General features: G+C 48.5%; 1 protein-coding gene across 3 annotated transcripts; it reads left to right on the top strand.

Annotated features, from left to right (window-relative positions):
* The first annotated feature begins 135 nt into the window (after positions 1–135).
* SFXN2 (sideroflexin 2) lies at positions 136–22709 on the top strand. 3 transcript variants are annotated; one of them, XM_012439548.3, is made up of 13 exons: positions 221–268; positions 1964–2104; positions 10567–10752; positions 10944–11114; positions 12386–12484; positions 13257–13332; positions 13672–13757; positions 15338–15398; positions 15766–15832; positions 16472–16521; positions 16851–16900; positions 19902–19949; positions 21158–22709. In XM_012439548.3, the coding sequence occupies exons 3-13, from the start codon at positions 10592–10594 to the stop codon at positions 21255–21257; spliced, it is 969 nt and encodes a 322-aa protein (XP_012294971.2). In that variant the 5' UTR covers positions 221–268; positions 1964–2104; positions 10567–10591; the 3' UTR covers positions 21258–22709. The 3 variants fall into 3 exon arrangements, with proteins under 3 accessions (XP_012294969.2, XP_012294971.2, XP_064229995.1); XM_012439546.3 differs by lacking the exon at positions 1964–2104 and having other exon boundaries at positions 136–268; XM_064373925.1 differs by lacking the exons at positions 221–268; positions 1964–2104 and adding an exon at positions 8890–8950.
* Positions 22710–27503: the final 4794 nt, after the last annotated feature.

Here is a 27503-nt window from a genome sequence, read left to right as displayed (position 1 = left end):
CGGGGTGCAGCTCCGCTCTCCCCAGAGTGCGCAAGCGCGTCAAGGCGCCCGCCCACTGCGCGGGCGGGCTACAGCACTACAGAGGCGGCCGCCGGCTCGCCGGCACCCTGAGTGGAGAAGGCTTGCCCATGCGGCTGGCGGACCTGGGATTGGTGGAGAAGGAGGGGCGTGGGGCGGGCGTGGGGGCGGTTCCCCCGCCCAGGTCCTCCTCTCGCCCCGCCAGGTTTCCCAGGTGGGCTTTATCTGGTGGCATTTGTCCCGGGACCAGGTAAGGGGCTTTGGGATGAGGCCGCTCGCCCTATCTACTTCCAATCGGCACATCTCGGGAGGGAGCTGAGATTTCTGTTCTGACTGCCCAGGCCGGGCCGCAGCGCGGGCTGGACTTCCAACTGCAGAAGCCACGTGGCGCTAGGAGTGCCCTGGAGCTGCAGATGGGCCCCTCAGCTCTGACTCCCATTGCCTGCGACTGCCAGGCCGAGGGGCTGGGGCTTTATGAGCTGTCAGGGTTAGGGGAGTACCGATGCGGGGATGTCGGAGGGCAAGCAGCAGCCTGGGGGCTGGCCCTGAGCCCTGAGGTGAGCTTCATGAAAGCACAGCTGAAACGCGTTTTGGGGATCGGCCTGGTTTTTGTTTTTGTGTTTGTTTTGAGATAGGGTGTCGCTCCGTCGCCGGGGCTGGAGTGCAGTGACACGATCTCGGCTCACTGCGGTCTTCGCCTCGCGGGCCTCAGCGATTCTCCCACCTCAGACTCTTGAGTAACTAGGATTGCAGGTGGGCACCACCACGCCCAGCTGATTTTTTGTATTTTGTTTTTGTAGAGACGGGGTTTCTCCATGTTGCTCAGGCTGGTCTCAAACTCCGCCCGCCTAGGCCTCCCAAAGTGCTGGGACTACAGGTGTCCCAAGTGAGCCACTGTGCCCAGCCTCTGACCGGTTTTGCTAAGCTGCGTTAGACTGGTCCGAGCACCATCTGTAGTCCTGAAAGAGGCAAAAATGCGTCTGCATTTTCAGCCAAGGAAGAGCAAGCGGGGTGCTGGGGTGCATTAGGAAGTGCTAAGTGCATTAGGAAGTGCTGCCTCCCACCCCTTTCCCGATGCCATGCCCAGGACTATAAGAAGAGTTTGCACAGACGTCCTAGGCCCTGTTCTAGACGCTGGAGACACAGCAGTGGACAAAATCAGCCCTTATGGAAATTACATCCTTCCTAGTGAAATGCGTTTCATACCAAATTTCATTTCATTTTCACATCCCCTAGAGATTGGTAATTGCGGCCAGGCGAAGTGGCTCGTGCCTATAATCCCAGCACTTTGAGAGGCTGAGGGGGAGGACGGCTTGAGCCCAAGAGTTGGAGACCAGCCTGGGCAACACAGTGGGACCCTGTCTCTACAAAAATACCTTTTTTAAAATTAGCCAGGTTCTGTGCCACACTTGTAGTCCTAGCTGCTCGGGAGTTTGAGGCTGGAGGATTGCTTGAACCCAGGAGCTATTATCACACCACTGTACCACAGCCTAGGTGACAGAGCAAGACCCTGCCTCAAAAAAACGAAAACAAAAACCAACATCTGCTACTTGCATACTTGCTTCAGATCCTTGGAGAGAAAAGCCCAGTTCAGAGCCTTGACTAAGGAGGTGATGAATGGTTAGTTTAGAGCACAAAGCCCTGTCATCTACTCATCTCTAGACCATTGACCCTTTTGTGAAAAAGGCAAGACAGGTTACTCTTTCTAAGTCATCTGATGTCTAACAGCCCAGCAGCCTTGGAATCAGACGAGTATCCATAAGCCTATACCTGGACCTGCTCCTGTAATTATTACTCTCATTTTCCAGCTTGCTCTAGGCAGCCTTGACCCTAATCCTTGCCTGTCCCAGTGGTCTTTGTGTCTGACCTTCTGAGGTCTTTGGCTGCCTTCATCTTCCTCTGATGTGAGTACCAGCGATGATGTTTCGCTTTTCTCCCTACCTAGGACTACAAACAGGAATCTTGTGCACTTCTGCTTGTGAGAGGATACCTCAGAAGAAATTTGGAAGCTTGTTTTCTGATCTCTGACACCATTTCCCAGAGAAAATCTGCTCTCTCTGGGAAGATGAGCATGATGTCAGAGGAGGTAGTAGTCTATTTCTCTTTTTTCTCTTTGTTTCCCTCTCACTCTTTCTTTCCTTCTTTTTTAAGGAGATGGCAAGTAGGCTATAGTGGACAGAGAACCTTGGGGGAAGTAAGGCCTTAGCTGTTGTCCTGTCTTTGTGGACTGGATCTGTTGACTGTCCATCTTTATAACTACTGCAAGTGCTTAGTGCAGGACCAAGTGTACCAAAAATGCCCAATCCATGTGCACCTTTCTCAGCTTCAGTTTCCTCTTCTGAAAACAGATCTTGGATCACTAATGTCTTCCAGCTGTGACATTCTCTAATCCTAGGAGGGAGTTATCATTCAGTCACTGGTCTGATTTTTTTTACTCCTACCTTGTTCCTAGTAGTGGAACCATAATCCTTCAGAAGTGGGGCTACCCTGGACATGATGATGGCCTTTTTAGGGAAGACTAGATGTGGCTTGTGTGGGAGGAGGGACAGTAACTGTGGAAGAAAATTTAGATTAGAGACCAGTATGACTCAGTATAGGCAAGGTAGACAATTTGCAGCTTCATGAAAGAAGCCTGCGCTTAATTCTGTAATCTAGGCAGGTAACACCCTTGATGCCAAGAGACCCAAGAAGAAGTTGGAATGCATTTCAAGTAAGCAGTAAATATTTTTAGAGGGCATGTGAAAGATGTAGCAGTAAACATCACAGATGCTCAGGAGCCTTACAGTCTGTCAGAGGAGGCAGGCTTTACACAAATAACAGTCAATGACAAGAAGGTGACAATCACAAAAGCCCAGTTTGCTGCAAAGGACAGGATCCTATGGGAGCATATATCACAGAAGGACTTGGGTTTGCCCTGCAGGGGTCAGGGAACAGTGCCCATTGGGGTCAGTGGGTGTGTGGGGGAAATGTCCCAGGCAGATCATTCAGATTTTTTTTTATGTTTTATTTAAGACAGGGACTCTGCAGTTTTTTCTTGACTTCAGTTAAGAAGGCAAAGACTCTTGCATAATTAGCAAATGATTAGATTACCCCTTGATGATAGCACCTCCATTCTGAGAAGCAGAGGACTTTGCAGTGTTGAGTTAAGGGGAACGGAGATGTCAAGAGAAGGTCTGGCCCTGTGTGTCTGTGTGTGTTGAGGGGGAGGCATAGCATTTTGCTCAGTCAGGCTGTCTCCAGCGCGTGTGAGCCTGGGGTTCTGTAAGCCGAGGCAGCGTGTGTCAGCCAGCTAGGCTGACTCCTTTTAGGTTCAAGTAGAGTCTGGGAAAGTGAACTCTTTCCCCTCTTCCCACTCCTGCGTCAGTTGGGACTGAGAGAAATGCCTTTGGTCTTTGAACCAGCCTGCAGGAGGCCAGGTGGCGGGGGAGAGGGAAGTCTGAGTTTTGGCAGTGGACTCTTTGGCAGCGTCTGCCTTCTGACTTCTCTGGAGATTGCTGCTTCAGAGAAGCATCAGGGCCAGGCCAGGCCAGGGCGCTTTGGATACTTCATGTTGAGCCTCTCCTCTTGTCCCTGGTCCTTCCTCTTAGGAAATGGTGTGCCCTCAGTATATCAGCTTCCCGATGTCTCTTCTGCCTTAATGAAAAATCTAAAAATTGACCACCACTCTTCCTTCCCCATCTTGGTCCCACCTGCCTCCTTTCTTGAACTCAAACTTCTGGCCTCCCAAAGTGCTGGGATTACAGGCCTGTGCCTGTCTCCACCTCCTTTCTCTCTTCTTTCTGGTGGTTTTTCCCATCTTTGGGGGCTTCCTTTTCTCGGCTTCTTTTTCTTTCTTTTTGAGACAGAGTCTTGTTCTTGTTGCCCAGGCTGGAGTGTAATGACACAATCTCAGCTCACCACAACCTCCGCCTCCCAGGTTCAAGTGACTCTCCTGCCTCAGCCTTCTGAGTAGCTGGGATTACAGGCTCCTGCCACCATGCCTGGCTAATTTATATATATATTTTTTAGTAGATATGGGGTTTTGACATGTTGGCCAGGCTGGTCTTGAACTCCTGACCTCGTGATCCGCCCACCTCATCCTCCCAAAGTGCTGGGATTACAGGTATGAGCCACTGCGCGCCTGACCTCTTTTTTTTTTTTTTTTTTTCTGAGATGGGGTCTTGCCCTGTCACCAAGGTGGAGTACAGTGGCTGGATCTCGGCTCACTGCAACCTCCACCTCCTGAGTTCATGCAATTCTCCTGCCTCAGCCTCCTGAGTAGCTGGGACTACAGGCATGCGCCACCATACCCAGGTAATTTTTGTATTTTTAGTAGAGACTGGGTTTCACCATGTTGGCCAGGCTGGTCTTGAACTCCTGACCTCAGGTGATCCGTCTACCTTGGCCTCCCAAAGTGCTGGGATTACAGGTGTGAGCCACTGTGTCCCCCCTCGGCTTCTTAAATGTCCCGATTTTTCAGGGTTTGTCTTCAGCTCTCTCCTCTTCCCGTTCTATGTGTTCTCACTGGAAAACTTTATCATAAATCACCTCAGTGCTGCTGACTCTGTTTTTTCCTTCTAGCTCTGACCTCTGTGTTTTCTTTCAAGACTGAGTACCCACGGACTGATGGACTTCTTATTCAGCAAATACTTGAATATTGTGCTAGGCACTGGGGTGACACTGGTGAGCAAAAGGAACATACCACCTCACTTCACAGGTGAATTCTTTCAGTTAGTTAAGGTGGTATTTTCTTTTTTATTTATATATATATATTTTTCTTTTTTCCATTATCAAATCAGTGGCATTGCATAAGGTGGTATTTTCAAGAAAAAGACAAAATGACCTAGTAGTAGAAGTTATGGAAGTAAATCTGAAAATTATCTGTATGAAAATATAAAGGGACAAATAGGTATTATTTAGTGAAGAGAGGAAGGACTAGCTTTTGAGTATGGTGTTTGGAAAGGACCTGCGACAGGAAGCAGCCTATTGCATTTAAGAAAATCCCCTGGCAAAAAAAAAGAAAAGAAAAGAAAATCCCCTGACAGGACCAGGGGTGCTGGCTCACACCTGTAATCCCAGCACTTTGGGAGGCCGAGGCAGGCAGATCCCTTGAGCTCAGGAGTTGAGACCAACCTGGGCAACATAGGGAGAACCCTGTCTCTCCAAAAAAAAAATACAAAAATTAGCCAGGAATGGTGGCACAGGCCTGTGGTCCCAGCTACTTGGGAGGCTGAGGTCAGAGGATTGTTTGAACCTGGGAGGCAGAGGCTAGAGTAGTGAGCCATGATCATACCATTGCACTCCAACCTGGGCAACAGAGCAAGACCCTATCTCAAAAAAAAAAAAAAAAAAAAAAATCCCATGGCACTTGAAACTCAACATGTAGAAATCAAGCTTACTATTTATATTTTCTCCCTCAAAGCCAAATATTCTGTGCTCTCTCTATTAGCACCTATCGCCCAACTCAAAATCCCTGGGTATCACTCTGAATATTTGTCGTGTGTCAACTTGGCTAAGCTAAACAAGACTCCCGGGATTCCCTCTCTAGTATAGTTCCAGTTATAATGGCTACTGGGAGCACACACACACCATCTTCCAGCTCTTCAGACAAACAGTAATTTAGGTGCTGCTGTGAGGGGATTTTGCAGACGTAATTAAATTCCTCAATTGTTTGGCTTTAAGTTACTCAAAAGGGAGAGTATCCTGGGTGGCTTGACCTAATCATATGGAAGGCCTTTAAAGGAGGGCTAGGCCACCCGTGAAAACCCTCTGAGGTTCCGGACTCTGAACCCTTACCCGAGTTGCTCTCTCTCCCCTGGGATGGTTTGTTGCTGGCTGCTGCCCTGCTGACTTCAGGATTGCCTAGCCAACAGCCACAGTTGTGTGAGCCAATAAGCTAATTCCTTGTGATAAATCAATGTCTATATTTTATAAATGTTATATTATGTCAGTATTATATATATTTAGGCCAGGAGTGGTGGTTCATGCCTATAATCCCAGCACTTAGGGAGGCTGAGATGGGAGGATTCCTGGAGCCCAGGAGTGTGAGATTACAGTGAGCTATGATTGCACCACTCCACTCCACTCCACCGTGGGCAACAGGGTGAGACCCTGCCTAAAAAAAGAAAAAAATTTGGGAGGTTGGGGGGTAAAAAATAAAGAAAAAAGAAAAAAAATTTATAAAATTTATATAGATCTATCAATGTATATTTATAATTTATAAAGTTATATGTTTATAATATTTATATATATAAATTTATATAGCTATATATTATATTTAAACATAAAGAATCCATATATCTATATAAATAAATTTATATATAAATATTGTAAACACAAATTTATATATTATAATTATATATTGATATATCTGTATATTTTATATATTTATATAGATATATAAACTATTTATAAACTATAATATAGTATACAAATATATTTGTAAAATATACAACATATATATGTGTGTGATATATATATATATATAGGCCAGGTGCAGTGGCTCACACCCATAATCCTGGAGCTTTGGGAGGCTGAGGCAGGCAGATTGCTCAAGCCCAGGAGTTAAAGGAACCCCGTGTTGCCCCATGTTTTGTTTTGGTATCTCCCTATCTGTCTGTCTGTCTGTCTGTCTGTCTGCCTTAATCTACTGATTCTGCTTTTCTGGTTGAACCCTGACTGATGCAATGTTCCTGTTATACCTGTTGCTTAGCAGATCCTACAACTCCACTTCTTTAAAAGATTCTCCCTTTTTGATCTCTCCTCTGAGTGCACGTGGGTTCATCTGAGCCCCACATCTTCTTGCCTGGATTACTGGGGTTCCCTTCCAGCTGGTCTCCCTGCATCCTGTGAGGTGCGGCCACACCCTGTTTATTCTCATGACTACCCAGTTTGTTCTTGATAAACTACATATTTGATCTTGTCATTTTTCTTCTTAAAATCTTTCAATGATTTCCTGAAGTTTTCAGGCAAAAATGTAAAAGCCTCAGCTTTTTTTTGTATGACTCCATTTTCTCTCCTCTCCTAGCATATCAATTACACTTCTTTTGAAAACCTTTTTAGTGGTTACCCTGGAGTTTGCAATATATATTTATTTATTTATGTTTGTGTGTTGTTGTTGTTGTTTTTCGGAGACAGGGTCTCACTCTGTCGTCCAGGCTAGAGTGCAGTGGCACAATCATAGCTCACTGCAGGCTTAGCCTTAGCTTCCCAGGCTCAAGCAATACCCCCACCTCAACCTCCCAAGTAACTGGGACCACAAGCACATGCCACCATGCCTGGCTTTTTTTCTTTTTTAATTTGTGTAGAGACAGAGTTTCACTCTGTTGCCCAGACTGGTCTCAAACTCCTAGGCTTAAGCGATCCTCCTGCCTTGGCCTGCCAAAATGCTGGGATTATAGGTGTGAACCATTGCACCTGACCAGGTTATTTCATCACCCAGGTACTAAGTTTAGTACTCGTTAGTTATTTTTTCTTGTAAGTCAGGTGTGCCAGTGACAAATGTCCTCAGTTTTGTTTGTCCAAGAAAGTTTATTTATTTACTTCTTTAATTTTTTTTTTTTTTTTTTTTTGTAGACAGGGTCTTACTCCGTCACCCAGGCTAGAGTACAGTGGCTCACTCTCAGCTCACTGCGACCGTTGCCTCCTGGGCTCAAGCATTCCACCCACATCAGCCTCCCCAGTAGCTGGGACTACAGGTGTGCACCACCTCACCCAGCTAATTTTTCTGTTTTTTGGTAGAAAAAAATATAAAACGGGGTTTCACCATGTTGGCCAGGCTGGTCTTGAACTCTTGACCTCAGGTGGTCTACCTGCTTCAGCCTCCCAAAGTGCTGAGATTACAGATGTGAGCCACCACACCAGCTAACTAGAAATGTTTTAAGGGATATAAAGCAGTTAGTACTTGAGATGGTTCTTCTATAAGATATGGGATAGGTGGAAATGGGTAAAGACTGACAGAATCAGATGGTATGCATCCCCAAATAGTAATTCCAATGATCCAGGAAGACCAGTCAATATTCCCACACCATCCCTACCACTGTGGACTCAATGTTTCTCAATGAGAGACAGAATTTGTGGGTGGAGGATCTGAGTCCAAGCCCTTCTATTAGAATAATTGCATTAATATTATTTGTTTCTTTAACTTTAGGTTCAGGCATATATGTGCAAGTTTGTTACATAGGTAAACTTGTGTACAGATTATTTCATCACCCAGGTACTAAGTTTAGTACCCATTAGTTATTTTTTCTGATCCTCTCCCTCCTCCCACCCTCCACCCTCAAGTAAGCCCCAGTGTCTGTTGCTCCCCTCTTTGTGTCCATGTGTTCTCATCATTTAGCTCCCACTTATAAGTGAGAACATGTGATATTTGGTTTTCTGTTCCTGGGTTAGTTTTCTAAGGATAATGGCCTCCGGCTTCATCCATGTCCCTGCAAAGGACGTGATCTCGTTCTTTTTCATGGCTGCATAGTATTCCACGGTGTACATGTACCACATTTTCTTTTTCCAATCTGCCATGGATGGGCCTTTAGCATTTGGACAGTTTCTGTTGACACATGTTCAAGCTCACTAATGCTTTCCCTGGCCATGTTCAGTCTACTGATGAGTCTATCCAAGGCTTTCTTCATCTTTGTTACAGTATTTCTGATTTCCAATTATCTTCTTTTGATTCTTAAGAATTTCCATCACTGCTTACGTTATTCGTCTGTTCTTGTATGTTGTCCACTTTCCCTTCAGAGTCCTTAGCATATTAACCATAATTTTTAAAATTTATTTATTTTAACCATAATTATTTTAAATTCCTGGTCTGATAAGTCCAAAATCTCATATCTAAATCTGGTTCTGATGCTTGGCCTGTTTCTTCAAACTGTGTTTTTTCTTTTTTCTTTTTAGTATGCCTTGTAATTTTTCACTGAAAGCTGGACGTGATATACCCGTTGAGAGGAACTGAGGGGTGAGGTTTTGTTTATCTGGCCAGGAGTTAGGCTGTGTTTACTGTTTGCTGTAGCTATAGGTATAAAAGGCTAAATTTTCCTCTGGTGTCTTTGTTCTTATCTCCCCTGCTGTCTCTGGGTCTCTAGAGACTTCTTAAATAGGGCCTTAGACTTGTTCCTCTTTTTGTTACAATCCTTGTAATGATACAGGCGCCCTGCTGGTGCAGTGGTGAGGTGAGGGAATGGAGGGATCTATAGTTCTGTGATGAGGTCTCAGTCTCCTGGTGACCCTGTGGCCCTGAACCTTCACAAGAGCTTCTCAGCCTCCCCTTGAGGTGAGGCAGGAAGGCAAGAGGTGGCTGGAGTTCCCTTGCCCCAAGTCAGTTAAGTTCTGGTAAAACCCAAGGTGGTTAGGCTCTGGTAAAATAGTTTCCCTTAAGGGTAAACCTTGTTAAGAAGAAGAAAGGGGCTGGGCATGATCGTGCATGCCTGTAGTCCCAGCTACTTGCGAGGCTGAGGTTGGAGGATTGCTTGAGCCCAGGAGTTTGAGACTGTAGTGAGCTATAATTATGCCTGTCAATTGCCATTGCACTCCAGGCTGGGTAACATAATGTGACTCTGTCTCTAAATCTTAAAATAGGCCGAATGCGCCAGCTCACACCTGTAATCCCAGCACTTTGGGAAACTGAGGCAGAAAGATTGCTTGAACCCAAGACTTTGAAACCAGCCTGGGCAACATAGCAAGGTGCTGTCTCTACAAAAAAATACAAAAATTAGCCAGGCATGGTGATGTGTGCCTGTAGTCCCAGTTACTCAGGAGGCTGAGGCAGGGAAGATCTGTGAACCCGGGAGGTCATAGTTGCATTGAGCCATGATCACACCACTGCACTTCAGAATAAGACCATGTCTCAGAAAAGGTAAAATAAAATTTAAAAAAAAAGAAGAAGAACAAAGGGCTTTGGTGTTTTTTGTTTTTTTTTTTTTTTTCCCAACAAGGAGTCTTGTTCTGTCACCCAGGCTACAGTGCAGTGGTGCGATCTCGGCTCACTGCAACGTCCACCTCCCAGGTTCAAGCAATTCTCCTGCCTCAGCCTCCCAAGTAGCTGGGATTACAGGATCCCTCTACCTGGCTCAGCTAATTTTTGTATTTTTAGTAGAGACAGGGTTTCACCATGTTGTTGGCCAGGCCGATCTCGAACTCCTGACCTCGTGATCTGCCTGCCTTGGCCTCCCAAAGTGCTGGGATTATAGGCGTGAACCACCGCACCCAGCCAGGTGGTTTTTGAAATGGCTACTTTCCCATCTCCCTGCCAGAAGTACCTGGGAATATTATATACTACTTAATGGGTGGGCTTTTGTTCCCAGAGCTCCCCAAGCACAGGCACTGTACTGTCACTTTTCCAGTCCCTCCTGCAGTATGGTCAAGCACAGAGCTGGCCACCAGCAGGTCCTCAGGAAACGCATGTTGGAGCCCAGTTGCTCAATCTGGTGACCATTCACTGGGGCCCTCCCAGGTGGAGTCAGATAATGCTCAGGAGCTAAGGAGAGCAAGCAGTCTGCAACGGTGGGAGGTGCTCAGGTCCTCTGCGGTGGACTTTGATTTAGGGCACAGTCATCTTCTTCCTCTGTCCCTTAGGGCCACAGTTTTATGTATAAGCAAGATGGAGGCTGACCTGTCTGGCTTTAATATTGATGTCCCCCGCTGGGACCAGCGCACCTTCCTGGGGAGAGTGAAGCACTTCCTGAACATCACGGACCCCCGCACTGTCTTCGTATCCGAGCGGGAGCTGGACTGGGCCAAGGTGATGGTGGAGAAGAGCAGGTGAGTGGTCAGGGGAAGGGGCTAGAGGCAGTAGAGTGACATTGATGAAGTTCTCTTGGGAGAGGGTGGAAACTGAAGGTGAAGAAATAGGCATAAATGCTTGGGGCTGAGGGCTGGGAGAAACAAGAGCAGGGAGACTGGGAGACATTGATCAGGCAGGATGGTGACTCCCTGCTGTCCTTGGGTGGCAGGATGGGGGTTGTGCCCCCGGGCACCCAAGTGGAGCAGCTGCTGTATGCCAAGAAGCTTTATGACTCGGCCTTCCACCCTGACACTGGGGAGAAGATGAACGTCATTGGGCGCATGTCCTTCCAGCTCCCTGGGGGCATGATCATCACCGGCTTTATGCTCCAGTTCTACAGGTAGGACCTGGGGGCAGGGCCATGGGAGGTACAGCTGCCTGGATCTGCTAGCCAGGAAGCCAGACTATGATAACAATAATAGTCCTCCTGATTGGTCACTTACCAGATAATCAGGCACTAGGCTACGTTCTTTGCATGTACTGCTTCATTTAACCCTCTCAGCAAACCTACCCTATAGGTACTATTATCATTTCCATTTTATAATGAAGAACTAGAGTTCTAGAAAGGCTGAAGAACTTGTCCAAGTTTAAACAGGCAGGAAATATGGGTGCCTGGATTTTAACTGAGGCAGTCCTCTGTAGGACCCTCAACAAACAAGCTACTTCCAATTCCCTCTTTACAAAGTACTTATTCCACAATGATTTTAATTATGTAACACCTAAACAAAACAATAGGAAGCCCCTTCCTTGGCTTGGTTGGGGAGAGAAGAGACTGGCTCTGTAGCTGCTGGATGTTTGACTCTTCTTCCCACCTCTTCCTTCCTCCCCTGTGTTTCTGACCCCATTCATTGATTGGTTCAGCTATTGAGCTGGGCTTTGGGCTGGGTGTTGGGAATATAAAGACTTCAGTACCCCTCCCCCGTCAAGGAGCTCCCAGTTTTGTTGAGGAGACAAAGAAGTAAACAGTTACAGTACAGCTTGGTAAGTGGTAGGTTGGGGGAAGAACATGGGATTGTGGGAGCAGGGAGCATGGAGTGACTTACTCTGTCTCAGGAGGGGCAGGGGAAGGGTCAAGAAAGTTCCAAGGAGAAAGTGATCTCTCAACGGAGCAGGATTCAGCCATGTCTGGAAGGAGGAGGAGGAGATATTTGAGGTAGAGGGCCCAGCCTGTGCAAAAGCCCAGGTGCATAAAACTGTATGGGAACGGGCTGAGCATGGTGGTCATACTTGTAATCCCAGCAGTTTGGGAGGTCAAGACAGGTGGATCACCTGAGGTCAGGAGTTTGAGACCAGCCTGACAAATATGGTGAAACCTTGTCTCTACTAAAAATAAAAAAATTAGCCAGGCATGGTGGTACACACCTGTGGTCCTAGCTACTTGGGAGGCTGAGACAGGAGAATTGCTTAAACCCAGGAGGCGGAGGTTGCAGTGAGCCGAGATAGCACCACTGCACTCCAGCCTGTGTGGCAGAGCGAGACTCTGTCTCAAAAGAAAAAAAACAGTATGGGAACAGTGTCGGTACCTGCAGATCATGTGCTTTGACTGGCATACCCTCAGGACTCCCTGCCATGTGACTTCTCTCTGCCTCTCCTGGCCTCCCTCACTGGTAGGACGATGCCGGCGGTGATCTTCTGGCAGTGGGTGAACCAGTCCTTCAATGCCTTAGTCAACTATACCAACAGGAATGCGGCTTCCCCCACATCAGTCAGGTAGGAGACCTGAGCCCCAGGCTGTCCTCGTGCCTCCCCACGAACAGCCTTTCTAAAGGGTTCTGGGCTGTCAGTCCTTCCTGAGTAGTGCCTGCACTGAGCAGGTAACCAAGTCACCCTTTCCCAGGGTTTTGAAGTATTTTCTCAGGCCAAGTATGAGTGGATCTTCTTCTTAGACCAATTCCAAATTTGTTCATTCATTCATTCTACAAATATTTCTTCTTGAGTGTGTGTTATGTGCTGGGGATGTGCATGGTTCTAGGTGCTGCGATACATTATTAAGACACGTGGTTGGGCTGGGGCGCAGTGGCTCATGCCTGTAACCGTAGCACCTTGGGAGGCCAAGGCAGGCTGATTGCCTAAGATCAGTCTCAAAAAACACCAACCAAACAAACAAAAACACCCAGAAAACCAGAGCTGCAAGGCAGGGAACAGCAGAGGTCTGTGTAGTTAGGCCACTTAGAGCAGTCCCTTCTGTGGAGATGACATTTCAGCTGTGTCCTGAAGGATGAGGGTTGAACCACCTGTGAGCCCAGGGAACACCTCCCGACATAGGGAGCAGCCGTGTGCAGAGGCTCCAAGGCAGGAAATACTGAAAGAAGGCTAAGGGGGCTGGGGCACTGTGAACGACAGGGAGAGGGTCACAAGATAAGGCTGGGGACATCCTGTGTGGTTTTCAGGTGTGAAGCCAGCTGACTTTCTCCTTCAAGCCCGTGGTCTGGCCCTCAGCCGGCAGGGCTCCCCACTCCCAAGCATCTCTCTTCTCCCCCAGGCAGATGGCCCTTTCCTACTTCACGGCCACAACCACTGCTGTGGCCACGGCTGTGGGCATGAACGTGTTGACAAAGGTACGGTCTGGGGCTGCTGTAGCATAGTGGCCACGAGGGGGCAGCAGAGTTCTAGGGAAAACATCTTCCCCCGGGGACAGTTCCCCAGGCTGGGTGAATTGTGGCTGGGTGAATTGAGGATGACTAGAGCCCCGCCCGCCAAGTGATGAGAAATACACCAGGGCTGTCCCCAGGTTGATTCCTCTTGGGCCTTTGAGGGCATATGGGGTTCCCAGACTGGGTGTCTGGATGTGTGGCAGTAGCAAGGTCTAATTTTCTTTTTTGTATTGTAGTCCTTCAGCCCCCTCCCCTCCCATCTTCCAGTGCATCTGAATAACTACTGTTCCCTTCCCTCAACAGAGAGCGCCCCCCTTGGTGGGCCGCTGGGTGCCCTTTGCCGCGGTGGCTGCTGCTAACTGTGTCAATATCCCCATGATGCGACAGCAGTGAGTACAGGCCCTTTTTTCTCCCTACAAACCACAAGATTTGCAGAAAAGGGGCAAGAAACCAAGGCAGTGGGTGGCTTCTGGGGACTGCAGTGGGCATGGGGAGGGCTGCTGGGCTGAGCCTCTGAAGAGCACTGGGATTGGCTGCTCCCGTGGTGATGGCCCCAGGAGGTAGGTGACTTCGGGTTAGGCTGTGTGTTGAGTGCCGTGGGAGTCCTCTCCTGGGTGATACGGGATGGGAAAGACCGGGTGGACCTGTGGAATTTTACACTGGATCCTGTCCTTTTGGACCTGTGTTACAATTGTGAACTCCTACTTCCCAAGTCCTGGGGATGCCATACAGAATGAAATGTAGCAGGCTGAGGTGCTAAAGATAGCATAGAACCCAAGCGCTTTGAAAGAAACCAGAGGAGTAGACAGAATTTTTCCAGGCACCCAGCTGTAAGCTTGTCAGCAGAAAAGGTAAAGGAGAAACTCACTGTGTCTCTCAGTTCTTATTTCTTGACTAGAGAAATTTCTCTGTTATGAGGTTTTAATGATGTAATATATGTAAAACATTCAAACAGCACCTGGAACGTAACGGATGCTACATAAGCGTTCACAGTTGTTTCTACCATTGTCACCATCATCAATATCTACAAGCCACATTTTCTTGAGAATACCAGCAAGTGGAAAATGTTCACACTAGCCTTTGTACAAGGAGCACTACCAGAATAGTCATGCACAGATACTGCTATGCTCATCTTCCCTTTCCCATCCAGTGGCCCTTTCCTAACAGAATGAGTCCCAGCCACCTACCGGAGCTTGGGTTGAGTGCTGTCAAGAACTGGCCTGAGAAGAATAGCTGGGGTGCGCTGGGTGCGCTGGCTGATGCCTGTAATCCCAGCACTTTGGGAGGCCAAGGTGGGAGGGTCACTTGAGGCCAGGAGTTTGAGACCAGCCTGACCAACATGGTGAAACCCCATCTCTACTAAAAATACAAAAATTAGTCAGGCATGATGGCACACATCTGTAATCCTAGCTACTGAGGAGGCTGAGGCAGGAGAATCACATGAACCCAGGAGGTGGAGGTTACAGTGAGCCAAGATCACGCCACTAAACTCCAGCCTGTGTGACAGAGTGAGACTCTGTCTCAAAAACAAAAACAAAAAAAAGAATAGCTAGGATAGTTACTGCTTGTGGAGTGACCACTCTGCGTCACGTGCTGGATCAAGCTCTTCACAGCCATGATCTCATTTAATGCTCGCCAGTTTCTGTAAAGTGGGTGCCAGGATGATCTTTATTTTGCAGATAAGCACAACAGAGGTTTTGGGAGGGTTAAAGACTGTGCTTAAGGTCACACACTTCCCCTACAGTTTCCGGGCTCAACCCAGACAGTCCAGGCCCAGGGCCAGCGCTCTTAGCCACTGCCCTTCCTAAGATACTGCTCGTTGGAGTGCAGAAGGAAGGTCAAAGGCCCAGGCTACAGGAGGTGGCTTCCTGGAGCTTAAGTGGCCTGGCCTTGGTCCCCTGGCATGTTGCGTGGCTGGCAGGCTTCCGTCACCCCTTTCCCAAGTCCAGTAACTCCTGTCTGTGTTTAGGGAGCTCATCCAGGGAATCTGCGTGAAGGACGGGAATCAAAATGAGATCGGTCATTCCCGGGTAAGCAGGGGCCTCCCTTTGGGGTGGGAGGAGGGAATTCCCTCTCAGACCCTATCCCCTCCTTAGTGGTCAGAGTGGGCACCATTATAGGATTGATAAGCCCTCTCTGACTCCATCATCACTTCCTATCACATGTTCCCATGTTTCTCTGTTCAGAACAGGCCCCTTCTGTCCTTTCTCCATCATTTCTGGTCCATAAAAGTATGGCTAGGTGGGAGGGGATTCAGTGAGGGCACTCAGCCCCTGGAGGGTCCATCCCTTCCCCTTTGCCATCTCAGACTTGGCCGTGACTCTGACCCGGCCCCCTGGTGCAGCCCATGTACCCTCGATACATCATTCCTGACAACTTATTCTTTTCTGCCCTCAGAGAGCTGCAGCCATAGGCATCACCCAAGTAGTTATTTCTCGGATCACCATGGCAGCTCCTGGCATGAGTAAGATGGGAAGCCCTTCCATCCTGGGGAACTCTGCAACAGGGTGGAGATCTCAGCCACACTCAACTGTTAGATGGGAGGTAGGGTCCACCCTCTACAGCCATGCTTCTCAAACTGCTTTGCTTGATTACTGCAAGCCTAGAAGAACCACACTAGTTCCCAGAACATCAGTTCATCTAAGGTATGGGGTAGAAAGTTATTTTCATTTTACTAATACTTGTCAAACACTTGTGCTTAATGTATAGACACAGTGTGGGGTGCTCGGAAGAGTGGTAGAGAATATAAATTCCCTGCCTTGGTTTGCTTCCAGTAGGGAGCGTATTGCAAAATTTGTTCGCGTGAATGTACATATACATTTTCGAGTTTTGAGAAGGAGGCTTTGGACTTAGCAGCACATGTTCTCCTGTTACTGCAAGTGTGCAGGTTGAGAAGCTTGGGAAGCACTGTTCTGCTGGGCCTTTGGGGAGAGAGGTTGGGGGTGGCCGTGCCTACTTAGTCTTCTGTTCTGCCTAATGGTAAATATTTTCTGGAGCTTCTGTGGAAGGAGAGGGAATCACTTGGTTCCTGGTCTGACTTCAGAAGGAGTCCTGGGGGAGAGCCTCCCAGCCCTCCCCTCAACTTTTCCCCCATCTCTTCCAGTCTTGCTGCCAGTTATCATGGAAAGGCTTGAGAAATTGCACTTCATGCAGGTATGTAGGGTTTGTCTTGGCATTTTCCCTGCCCAGAGTGCCTCCAGCCATATCTGTCCCTGGGGAGGCCTGACCCCCCGACCCATCCTTTCCTTTAGTTACCATGCTGTCATCTCACTCAAGCCCACGCCAGTCCCCACTGGCCTCCTGTTTAGACATCATGGCCAGTTTCCTGACCTGGTCTGCAAAGAACAAGGTCTCCTCTGAGGGCCAGGGGGTCCTTGCCTGTGGGTTTTTCCAGCTGGCTGATCCGTGGCAGAGCAGGCATGGGATTCACCTGAAGGTATAGAAGTCCCATGTGGATCTGTCTTTTATTTGTTTTTATACAGAAAGTCAAGGTCCTGCACGCCCCATTACAAGTCATGCTGTGTGGGTGCTTGTAAGTATCATGTTTTGATGGTTTGGGTTCTGTGTGGCTGGAGCACTCAAGATGTATCTTCCTGACTGGCCCATGTTGGAGAACATGTACTCCTTTACCTGACTTTAAAAGTGGTCAAGCTCAGAATACCTGTGGTCCATCTGAAAGCTCTCGCCACCTCTTTTGTGAGGGCATCAGGCTGGCTAGACTTTATGTACATGCCTATGTGGAAAGTCCAGTGCTGAGGTGCTCTCTCATCCCAGGGTCTCTCCTTTGATCTTAAGTCTGGAGCAGCTTTTTTTTTTTTTTTTTTGACATGGAGTCTCGCTCTGTTGCCCAGGCTGGAGTGCAGTAGCGCAATCTCAGCTCACTGCAACCTCGGCCTCCTGGGTACATGCAATTCTCCTGCCTCAGCCTCCCAAGTACCTGGGACTACAGGTGTGTGCTACCATGCCCGGCTAATTTTTGTATTTTTAGTGGAGATGAGGTTTCACCATGTTAGTCAGGCTGGTCTTGAACTCCTGAGCTCAGGTGATCCACCAGCTTCAGCCTCCCAGAGTGCTGAGATTACAGGTGTGAGCCACGACGCTCGGCCTTTTTCTTTTTTTTTTTGAGATGGAGTCTCGCTCTGTCGCTCAGGCTGGAGTGCAGTGGTGTGATCTTGGCTCACTGCAACCTCCACCTCCCAGGTTCAAGTTATTCTTCTGCCTCAGACTCCTGAGTAGCTGGGACTACAGGCGCATGCCACCACACCTGGCTAATTTTTGTATTTTTAGTAGAGGCGGGGTTTCAATATGTTGGCCAGGCTGGTCTCTATCTCTCAGCCTCATGATCTGCCCACCTCGGCCTCCCAAAGTGCTGGGATTACAGGCGTGAGCCACCAAATCTGGTCATCTGGAGCAGTTTTACAGAAGAGACAAGAATGAGGAGACATAGATTTGGCTGGGACTGTCATGTGTCCCAGCCTCACACAGAAGGGAAATGGCACCAGTCACACAGTGTTCTTAGGTGTCTGCCATTAACTGGAGATGTCCTGGCATTCACCATGCTTTTCAGGGCCACGGGACTGATGACAGTAACACTAACAGCTAACATGGACTGTATATTTTCTCTGTGTCCCCGCTGAACTAATGCTTCACATCTATAATTTCACTTAATTCTCCCAGCCTAGCTACTATTATCATCTCCTTTTACTAATGAAGAAACTGAGGCTGGCCAGGTGTGGTGGCTCACGCCTATAATCCCAGCACTTTGGGAGACTGAGGCCGATGATCACATAGTCAGGAGTTCGAGACCAGCCTGACCAACATGGAAACCCCATCTCTACTAAAAATACAAAAATTAGCCAGGTGTGATGACATGTGCCTGTAATCCCAACTACTTGGGAAGCTGAGGCAGGAGAATTGCTTGAACCCAGGAGGCAGAGGTTGCAGTGAGCTGATATCGTGCCATTGCACTCCAGCCTGGGCAATGAGAGCAAGACTCCATCTCAAAAAAAAGAAAAAGAAAAAGAAACTGAGGCTTAGACAGAGTAAGAAACTTGCCCAAGGGTATAGATCTGGTAACTGCTGGTGTTGAGATTTGATCAACAGTCTAACATTATGCTATACCAACTTTTGCTAATTGAGTAGTTGCCATGGGCTGGGTGCTTTTACGCACATATCTCATTGAATCCTCACAGTAGCCCTGCAAAGTAGGCACTGCAAAGTGGGTTCCAGTAGCCCTAAAAAGTAGGTTGTCCTCCCTCTGTGTCTCTCAGGTAACTTGCCCAAGATGGCACAGCTAGTAAGTGGTAAAACTGGGATACCAACCCAGGTCTATCAGAGTCCCACGTCCTGTAAGGCCTTGCCTCCCAAACCCTGGTCCTGGCCAGCATCATTGGCATCATCTGATAACTTGTTAGAAGTAAAGACTCTGAAGCCCTTCCCCAGACCCCCTCAGTTGGCACCTGCATTTTAACAAGCTCCTGAAGTTATATGCACAGTGAAGCTGGAGAAATTGCCTTTCACTGTGCTCTGACAGCCTAAGTGTTAAACCAGTAAAGAAGCAGGTCTCAGACATAGACTCACACCTCTCCGTCCATGATGCCTCTCCCTGCCATAGTCACTCCTCCTCCTCCATGTCCCTCCTCCCTTTCCATGCTGTTCCTCTTCCTCCAAGTGGCTCCTTTTCCTCCTCGTCACTCCTCCCCACTCCATGTTGCTCCTCCCTGTCCAAGTCGTTCCTCTCACTCCAAGTAGTTTCTTTCCTCCAAGTCCCTCCTCCCACCCCAACTCGATCTTCCCCCTCCATGCTGTTCCTCCTCCTCCAAGTTGCTCCTCCCCCTCCCAGTCATTCCTCCCCCTCCAAGTTGCTCTTCCCCATCCATGCTGTTCCTCCTCCTCCAAGTTGCTCCCCTCCCTCCTTGTTGCTTCTCCCTCTCCGTGTCATTCCTCCCCCTCTAAGTTGCTCCTCCCCCTCCATGTTCTTCCTCTCCCTCCATGTCCCTCCTCCCCTTCCATGTCCCTCCTCCCCCTCCATGTCCCTCCTCTCCCTCCTCATCGCTCCTTCCCCTCCATGTCCCTCCTCCCCGTCCATGTCCCTCCTCCCCTTCCATGTCCCTCCTCCCCCTCCATGTCCCTCCTCTCTCTCCTCATCGCTCCTTCCCCTCCATGTCCTTCCTCTCCCTCCTCATTGCTCCTCCCCACTTCATGTCCCTCTCCCTCCTCGTGGCGCCTCTCCCCTCCATGCCAGGAGTGCTTATGCTCCTTAGGCCTGCTGCTCACAGTACCTGGTTACTTTATTGTCTTCTTCCTCTGCTTGAACAATGGAGTAGGGGTGGAAATGAGTGATGGGGGTGAGGAGGGCAGTGGTTTTATTCCCCTGTCAGAATGAGTATCCTCGAATGGTTGGAGGGAGAGGATATAGGGCCAGCTGGGAAGGCAGGCCAGGTGCCCGGCATTGCTCCCTTCCCCAGGGGACGGAGGATGGGCAGGCCTGTGGGGAGATGTCCCCTAATACTTTGGTTTCTCCTTTCTTGCAGCCTCATCTTCATGGTGCCAGTGGCGTGTGGGCTCTTCCCACAGATATGGTATCTGCTGTTCATTCCTCAGTTGGTTTCATTGACCACCCTGCCAGTGCTGTCCCTGACCTGCCTGCTCTCCGGAAGGAGACAGGGAAGGGGCAGGAAGGGCAGCACCTGTCCGAGAACAAGTGTCCATCAGCTTAAAGGCTGGGCCTCTTAACCCTGGTGAACTTTGGCACAACAGATCTGTGAGGGGCAGGAGAAGCCAGGGGCAGGAATAAAGGTTGCTCCCTTCCAGTGGAGCAAGGGCTGCCTTGGAGAGAAGGTGGGGGAGCAACAAGAGACTTTCTCTCTCTGCTGGCTGGGTTACTAGGAAGCTCTCTTCTAGCTGGATCTGGTTTTTAATTTTTTTTTTTGAGATGGAGTTTCACTCTTGTTGCCCAGGCTGTAGTGCAGTGGTGTGTGAGCTACCACACCTGGCTGGTCTTTAACATTAATAAGGGGGCCGGCCACGGTGGCTCATGCCTGTAATCCCAACACTTTGGGAGGCCGAGGCGGGTGGATCACCTGAGGTCAGGAGTTTGAGACCAGCCTGACCAACATGGAGAAAACCTGTCTCTACTGAAAATATAAAATTAGCCAGGCATGGTGGTGCATACCTCTAATCCCAGCTACTCAGGAGGCTGAGGCAGCCTGGGAGGCGGAGGGTGTGGTGAGCTGAGATCATGCCATTGCACTCCAGCCTGGGCAACAAGAGTGAAACTCCATCTCAAAAAATAAATAAGGGGACGGGCAGAGGGCTGATGACCCAAGCCCCTTTATTTCCCTGTGTGTCCAAGAAGGGGAAGCAGGAAGAAAGGATGATGAAAAAGGGAAGAGATGCGTCAGACTGGGGATTTGGGGGTGACTGGCCCTAGGAGACAAGTGTAGCTTGAATATATACCCGGACGATGCTAGTCTTCCCTTCCTCAGTACTCTAGTTCAATACTAGTTCCGTGGTCGTCTGCTAGACATCTCTTGTGTCCCAAGCACTGCATCTGTAGTCTTGTGGAGAAGATGGAATTTTAAAGGAAGAACCTTAGCCCAAGGAGAATGCAGTCAGGCCTGAGTAACAGTAAAGCAGAATACTGTGGTATACCGAGGCCAATAAAAATCCTAGCTAGAAAAATCAGGAGGGCTTCTTGGAGGTGATATTTGAGTTGGGCTTCATCTGAGGGTAGCTTACAGTTTGTCCCAGGTGGCATGCTCATAATCCCCTTCTGCTCTCTTTTCAGTGAATTGCCAGTTTCCTATCTGGAACCAGAGCTCCAAGACACCATCAAGGCCAAGTATGCAGAACTTGTGCCTCATGTCTACTTCAATAAGGGTCTCTAAATGCCCCACCTCAGCAAGGACCAGTCTGTTCCCATGTTCACTAGCTCCTCCTTAGCTATGTGCACACTTGTGCCCTCCTTCCTCTTTGCCAGCAAGACCTGAAGGCCAGGGTAGATTGGGGGGTGGGACAATGAATGCCTCATGCTTACACCCTGGCACCTGGTTGATTGGACTCCGGGGGAAAAAGTGAAAAAGGGAAGCAAAGGCCAACGTCTTCAAGCTGCTTCCTCCTTAGCCCCTTTCCCCTGGAGGCCAGAAACTGAGGCCTTTCAGGGAGGAGACCCCAAGTAAATCATTTGGAAAAGGTAGGAAACTTTTAGGATTCTGGTTCCAGCCAGGACTGGGGAAAAGCCCTTGGTTCAAAAGGAAGTTTCTACACCTCTTTCTTCTTCACTTCCTCCTCCTCTCCCGAGCAATGGAAGCTTTTACCCAGGCAATTTTAGCCGAACACAGGAAAAAGAAGGGGGAAGGACTCTGTCCCCTTGGAGCTCATCTCCACCCTTCCTCGTTGTCTCCTTGTCGGATAGTTGTTTTTTTTTTTAGCCAGAGTCTCTTTGTTGCCCAGGCTGGAATGCAGTGGCGCGATCTTGGCTCAGTGCAACCTCTGCCTCCCGGGTTCAAGCAGTTCTCCTGCCTCAGCCTCCCAAATAGCTGGGATTACAGGTGCCCACCACCACGCCTGGCTAATTTTTGTATTTTTAGTAGAGACGGGTTCACCGTATTGGCCGGGCTGGTCTTGAACTCCCGACCTCAGGTGATCTGGCCGCCTTGGCCTCCCAAAGCGTTGGGATTACAGGCGTGAGCCACCACACCCGACAGGGACAGCTTCTTTGGGAGAGCTGCTAACCTTGAAATGACCAGACACCCAGGAGTTATTAGTGCTGAAAAGGAGACCATGCGAGGCAGCAGAGTTACATGGTTCTTCAAATCATGTCTGAATCTATTCTTGGAATCTTCTCTGTAATAAGGGAAGTTCTCTTTCCCTACCGCCACATATCTCTATTTTAAAAGATAAGTCCATTAACTGTGAGTAAAAATGATACATGTAGGCGGTAACCACACACTTTAATGGGTATAATTTCCTGGCTACCTCCCTTCCTCAGCCCATTAGGTTAAACACCAAAGAAAGACTGGTGTGTACTGAATAGGAAAGGGAAGTTTTATTTGGACCCTTCTAAGAGGAAATTAACCAGGACCAAAGAGCCTTAAAGAACATTCAGCAAAGCACAGCCACTTCCCCTCCCCAGCTTGGCTGCCCTAGGTGGTTTCTCAAGCTCCCTGGGGGATTGTTGTGGCTCATCTGGAATCAATGTGTGTATGAGTTTTGTCTGGCAGGATTGCTGACTCTGTCCAAAAGATACCACTGTGAATTGAATAAATTTCTTGAAAGAGTGCACAGGCACACATGCACACAAACTGTAAACTAAGTTAATAAAGCCTGAATGGAAAGCAGGATCTGGTCTTACTTTGGCCTGGGCATGTCAGAGGGTATCACAATTATTCTATCAGGGGAACTTGTTTGATCCCTGGAGGCTGTTGTTTATTTCCCTCATTAAAGGGGACGAATCCACCTGTCTCCACGGGAAGCTCCAGAGATCTCCCAGAATGGGAGCTGTGTTGCCCTAGAGCAGAGTTGGCAAGCCATGACTCATGGGGCCAAATCCATCTGCTACCTGTTTTTGTGCAACTGGGAGCTAAGAATGTTTTTACATTTTTAAAGAGTTGTAAAAAGGAATAACAGGAATGACAGAGACCCTACCTACATGGCATGCAAAGACTAAAATATTTACTGTCTGATCCTTGACACAAAAAGTCCCCTGCCCTGAAGCAGTGGTTCTTAAGAAGATGCATTGGCTGGGTGCAATGGCTCGTGCCTGTAATCCCAGCACTTTGGAAGACTGAGGCAGGCAGATCACCTGAGGTCAGGAGTTCAACACCAGCCTGGTCAACACGGTGAAACCCCATCTCTACTGAAGATACAAAAAATTAGCCAGGCGTGGTGGTGGGCACCTGTAATCCCAGTTACTTGGGGCTGAGACTGGAGAATCACTTGAACCTGGGAGGCGGAGGTTGTGGTAAACTGAGATTGCGCCACTGCACTCCAACCTGGGTGACAGAGTGAGACTGTGTCTCAAACGAACAAACAAACAAACGCCAAAAAAACATGCATCAGAATCAGTTTGCAGTCTTGTTAAAGGACAGATTGCAGGTTCATCACCAGATTCCTAATTCTGCCGGTCTAGACTGGGGCCTGAGAACACGCATTTCTAGTCATTACCTGGTGACGCTGATTCTGTTGGTCTCAGCACCATACTTGGAGGAGCACTGCTCTAGGGGGAAAGGGCCTCCTCCCCAAGACCAAGGAATTGGCTGCAATTTGGCTTTTCCTCCCATTTAAAAAAGTTAAAATATAACTCACATGCCATAAACTTAGTCCTTTTCAAGTATATAATTCAGTGGCTTTTAATGTGGTTACAAAGTTGTACAACCATCACCACTATCTAATTCCAGAATTATTATTTGGAGACAGGATCTCACTCTTACCCAGGTTGGAGTGCAGTGGTGCAATCACTGCTCACTGCAGCCTCAACTTCCAGATCTCAAGTGATTCTCCTCCTCAACCTCTGGGGTAGCCAGGACTACAGGCTAATTTGATTTTTTGATGGGGGTCTCACTGTGTTGCCCAGGCTGGTCTTGAACTCATGGCCTCAAGCGATCCTCCCACCTTGACCTTCCAAAGTATTGGGATTACAGTCATGAGCCACTGCATCTGGCCTCAGAGAACATTTTTGTTAGCCCTAAAAGAGACCCTATACCCATTAGCCGTCCACATTCTCACTACCCACCAGCCCCTCACAATTCACTTCCTGTCTTTAGAGATTTGTCTATTCTGTATATTTCATATAAGTGGAGTAATGCAGTAGGTGGCCCTCTGTGTCTGACTCCTTAGGATAATGTTCAAGATTCATCCATATTATAGCATATGCAATTTAATTTTAGCTGATGTCTGGGCAGAAAAGTCTGTGTCTTTGAGGTAGCTTCCTTAATACAGGAGACCTGGCTTTACTTCCAAAAGCAAATAGGAAAAGAGAAACATTACCAGAGCAAGCAGAGCTTGGGAACAACTCCTGACTGATGTTCTTGCAGAATCTATGTTTTCCCTTCCGTCCTCAGCTCCTCAAGCCTCCTGCCTTTTCTGTTCTTTTATAGACAACTGCTGTTTTGGAAAAGACTGGAAGGTATGTGATGGCTATAGTGTTCAAGGACATTCTAAAAAGTGGTCACTTAAACTGCATCACAGTTTCATTTTGCAACATCTCTCTTCTTTGAGTTGGCTGCTGTGGGATGTTGCATGAGAGGCAGTTAAGGTTACTAAAAGGCCTTAGTGTGGGAAGTGCTAATCCAGACTGCGCAGGGGTTAGTGTTTGTCCTATCCAATAGCTTAGTTTGAGCTTTCAGGTAAAAGGAGAAAGGGAAGTTGGAGCAAAATCCCCTGTGTTTGCCAAACTGAATTGGGATTTCTTATTTTATTTTTTTTTTGAGACAGAGTCTTGCTCTGTTGTCAGGAGCCAGGCTGGAGCGCAGTGGCGTAATCTCGGCTCACTGCAATCTCCGCCTCCTGGGTTCAAGCAATTCTCCTGCGTCAGCCTCCCGAGTAGCTGGGACTACAGGCGTGCACCACCATGCCCCTAATTTTTGTATTTTTTGGTAGAGATGGGGTTTCACCATGTTGGCCAGGATGGGCTTGATCTCTTGACCTCGTGATCTGCCTGCCTCGGCCTCCCAAAGTGCTGGGATTACAGGCATGAGCCACCGTGCCAGGCCGGGGTTTCTTATTTTTGAGAGAAAGAAGGTCTCAGTCTCTTGGCCAGGCTGGAGTACAATAGTATGATCATGACTCACTGCTGCCTCAGCCTCCTGGAGTCAAGTGATCCTCCTGCCTCAGCTTCCTGAGTAGATGGGACTACAGGTGTATGCCACCATGCCCAGCTAATTTTTAAATGTTTTGTAGACAGAGGGCCTCACAATATTTCCCAGGTTGGTCTTGATCTCCTGACCTCAAGCAATCCTCCCACCTTGGCCTCCCAAAGTGTTCGGATTACAGGTGTAAACCACTGTACCCCACCTGGGGTTTCTTATTGATGATGAAAACTAGCCTTTATATGGAAGACTTATAACTTTTTGAGGCCAGGATTGAGAGACCTTGTGCCATGAAAATAATTTGGTCCTTGCCTAGTACTCAATTTTTACTTCTCCCCTAAGGAGAATAAGGATGGATAAAATTTCTGAGAAACAAGAGATTGGGGCCAGGCTCAGTGACTCATGCCTGTAATCCCAGCACTTTGGGAGGCTGAGGCAGGCAGATCACCTGAGGTTGTGAGTTCAAGACCAGCCTGACCCACATGGAGAAACCCCGTCTGTGTTTTTTTTTTTTTTTTTTTTTTGAGACGGAGTTTCGCTCTTGTTACCCAGGCTGGAGTGCAATGGCGCGATCTCGGATCACCGCAACCTCCGCCTCCTGGGTTCAGGCAATTCTCCTGCCTCAGCCTCCTGAGTAGCTGGGATTACAGGCACGCGCCACCGTGCCCAGCTAATTTTTTGTATTTTTAGTAGAGACGGGGTTTCACCATGTTGACCAGGATGGTCTCGATCTCCTGACCTCGTGATCCACCCGCCTCGGCCTCCCAAAGTGCTGGGATTACAGGCTTGAGCCACCGCGCCCGGCCCCGTCTGTGTTTAAAAAAATACAAAATTAGGCTGGGCGCAGTGGCTCACCCCTGAATCCCAGTGCTTTGGGAGGCCAAGGTGGGTGGATCACGAGGTCAGGAGTTCAAGACCAGCCTGACCAACATGGCGAAACCCTGTCTCTACTAAAAATACAAAAATCAGCCGGGAGTAGTGGTGTGTGCCTATAATCCCAGCTACTTGGGAGTCTGAGACAGGAGAATTGCTTGAACCCGGGAGGCGGAGGTTGTAGTGAGTTAAGATCACACCACTGCACTCCAGCCTAGGCAACAGAGAGGCTCCGTCTCAAAAAAAAAAAAAAAAAGAAAGAAAGAAAGGAAAAGAAAAAGAAAAAAGAGATTGGCAGAAATACTTGTTACTTTTTGCAGTACTTGCAAAAGCAGGATCAAGATAGAGGCAGAACTATGGACTCTCCTAAGCTGAGGCAAAACTGACTTTACTCTTACCTGTTTCCCATTTTGCCAACACTTAAGCCAAGAACAACTCCCTCTGGGCTCAGACGTGGGCTAGACTGGGCCAGGATGTAAAACTGTAAAACACTTTGACAGGTTTTTGAGAGGAAATTGACTGCTACAGTCAACTGGGTTCTTTGTAATGGGTCTTTCTTTGTCCATTTATTTTATTTTCACCAACCTCAAGTGGTCCGCCCGCTTCAGCCTCCTGAAGTGCTGGGATTACAGGTGTGAGCCACCACGCCTGGCATTTTTGTATTTCTTTTTTTTTTTTTCAGTAGAGAGAGGGTTTCACCATGTTGGTCAGGCTGGTCTTGAACTCCTGACCTGGTGATCTGCCCGCCTTGGCCTCCCAAAGTGCTGGGATTACAGGTGTGTGAGCCACCATGCCCAGCCCCCCCCCTTTTTTTTTTTGAGGCAGGGTCTCACTCTGTTGCCCAGGCTGGAGTATAGTGGCACAATCAAGGCTCACTGCAGCCTCAACCTCCCTACCTCTGGTGATCATCCCACCTCAGCCTCCCAAGTAGCTGGGACTACAAGTGTGCACCACCACGGTCAGCTAATTTGGCCTTTTTTTTTTTTTTTTTTTTTTTTTTTGTAGAAACAGGGTCTTGCCATGCTGCTCAGGCTGGTTTCAAACTCCTGAGCTCAAGGGATCCACCTGCCTCAGCCTCCCGAAGGGTTAGGATTATAAGCATGAGCCACCACACCTGGGTATTGTACCAACATTGATCAAGCTTCTGGTTGAGCCTTGTACGGGATGTTATAGGCTTTAAAAGAAGCAGAAGAGGCCGGGCGCGGTGGCTCAAGCCTGTAATCCCAGCACTTTGGGAGGCCGAGACGGGTGGATCACGAGGTCAAGAGATCGAGACCGTTCTGGTCAACATGGTGAAACCCCGTCTCTACTAATACAAAAAATTAGCTGGGCATGGTGGCGCGTGCCTGTAATCCCAGCTACTCGGGAGGCTGAGGCAGGAGAATTGCCTGAACCCAGGAGGCGGAGGTTGCGGTGAGCCGTGATCGCGCCATTGCACTCCAGCCTGGGTAA

The sequence above is a fragment of the Aotus nancymaae genome, unplaced genomic scaffold, assembly GCF_030222135.1.
Source record: "Aotus nancymaae isolate 86718 unplaced genomic scaffold, 86718_ANA_hifiasm-v0.15.2.pri h1tg000010l, whole genome shotgun sequence".
Taxonomy (NCBI): Eukaryota; Metazoa; Chordata; class Mammalia; order Primates; family Aotidae; genus Aotus; species Aotus nancymaae.
The sequence above is the reverse complement of the archived record's forward strand: the minus strand, read 5'-3'. Positions and strand labels throughout refer to the sequence as shown.

Bases quoted from the DNA above. Each gene is read 5' to 3' on its own strand.
- SFXN2 (XM_012439546.3), top strand. From the start codon at position 10,592: ATGGAGGCTGACCTGTCTGGCTTTAATATTGATGTCCCCCGCTGGGAC. The intron at 13,758-15,337 runs GTGAGTACAGGC...GTCTGTGTTTAG, and splicing joins ATCCCCATGATGCGACAGCA to GGAGCTCATCCAGGGAATCT. The intron at 19,950-21,157 runs GTATCTGCTGTT...CTCTCTTTTCAG, and splicing joins GGGCTCTTCCCACAGATATG to TGAATTGCCAGTTTCCTATC.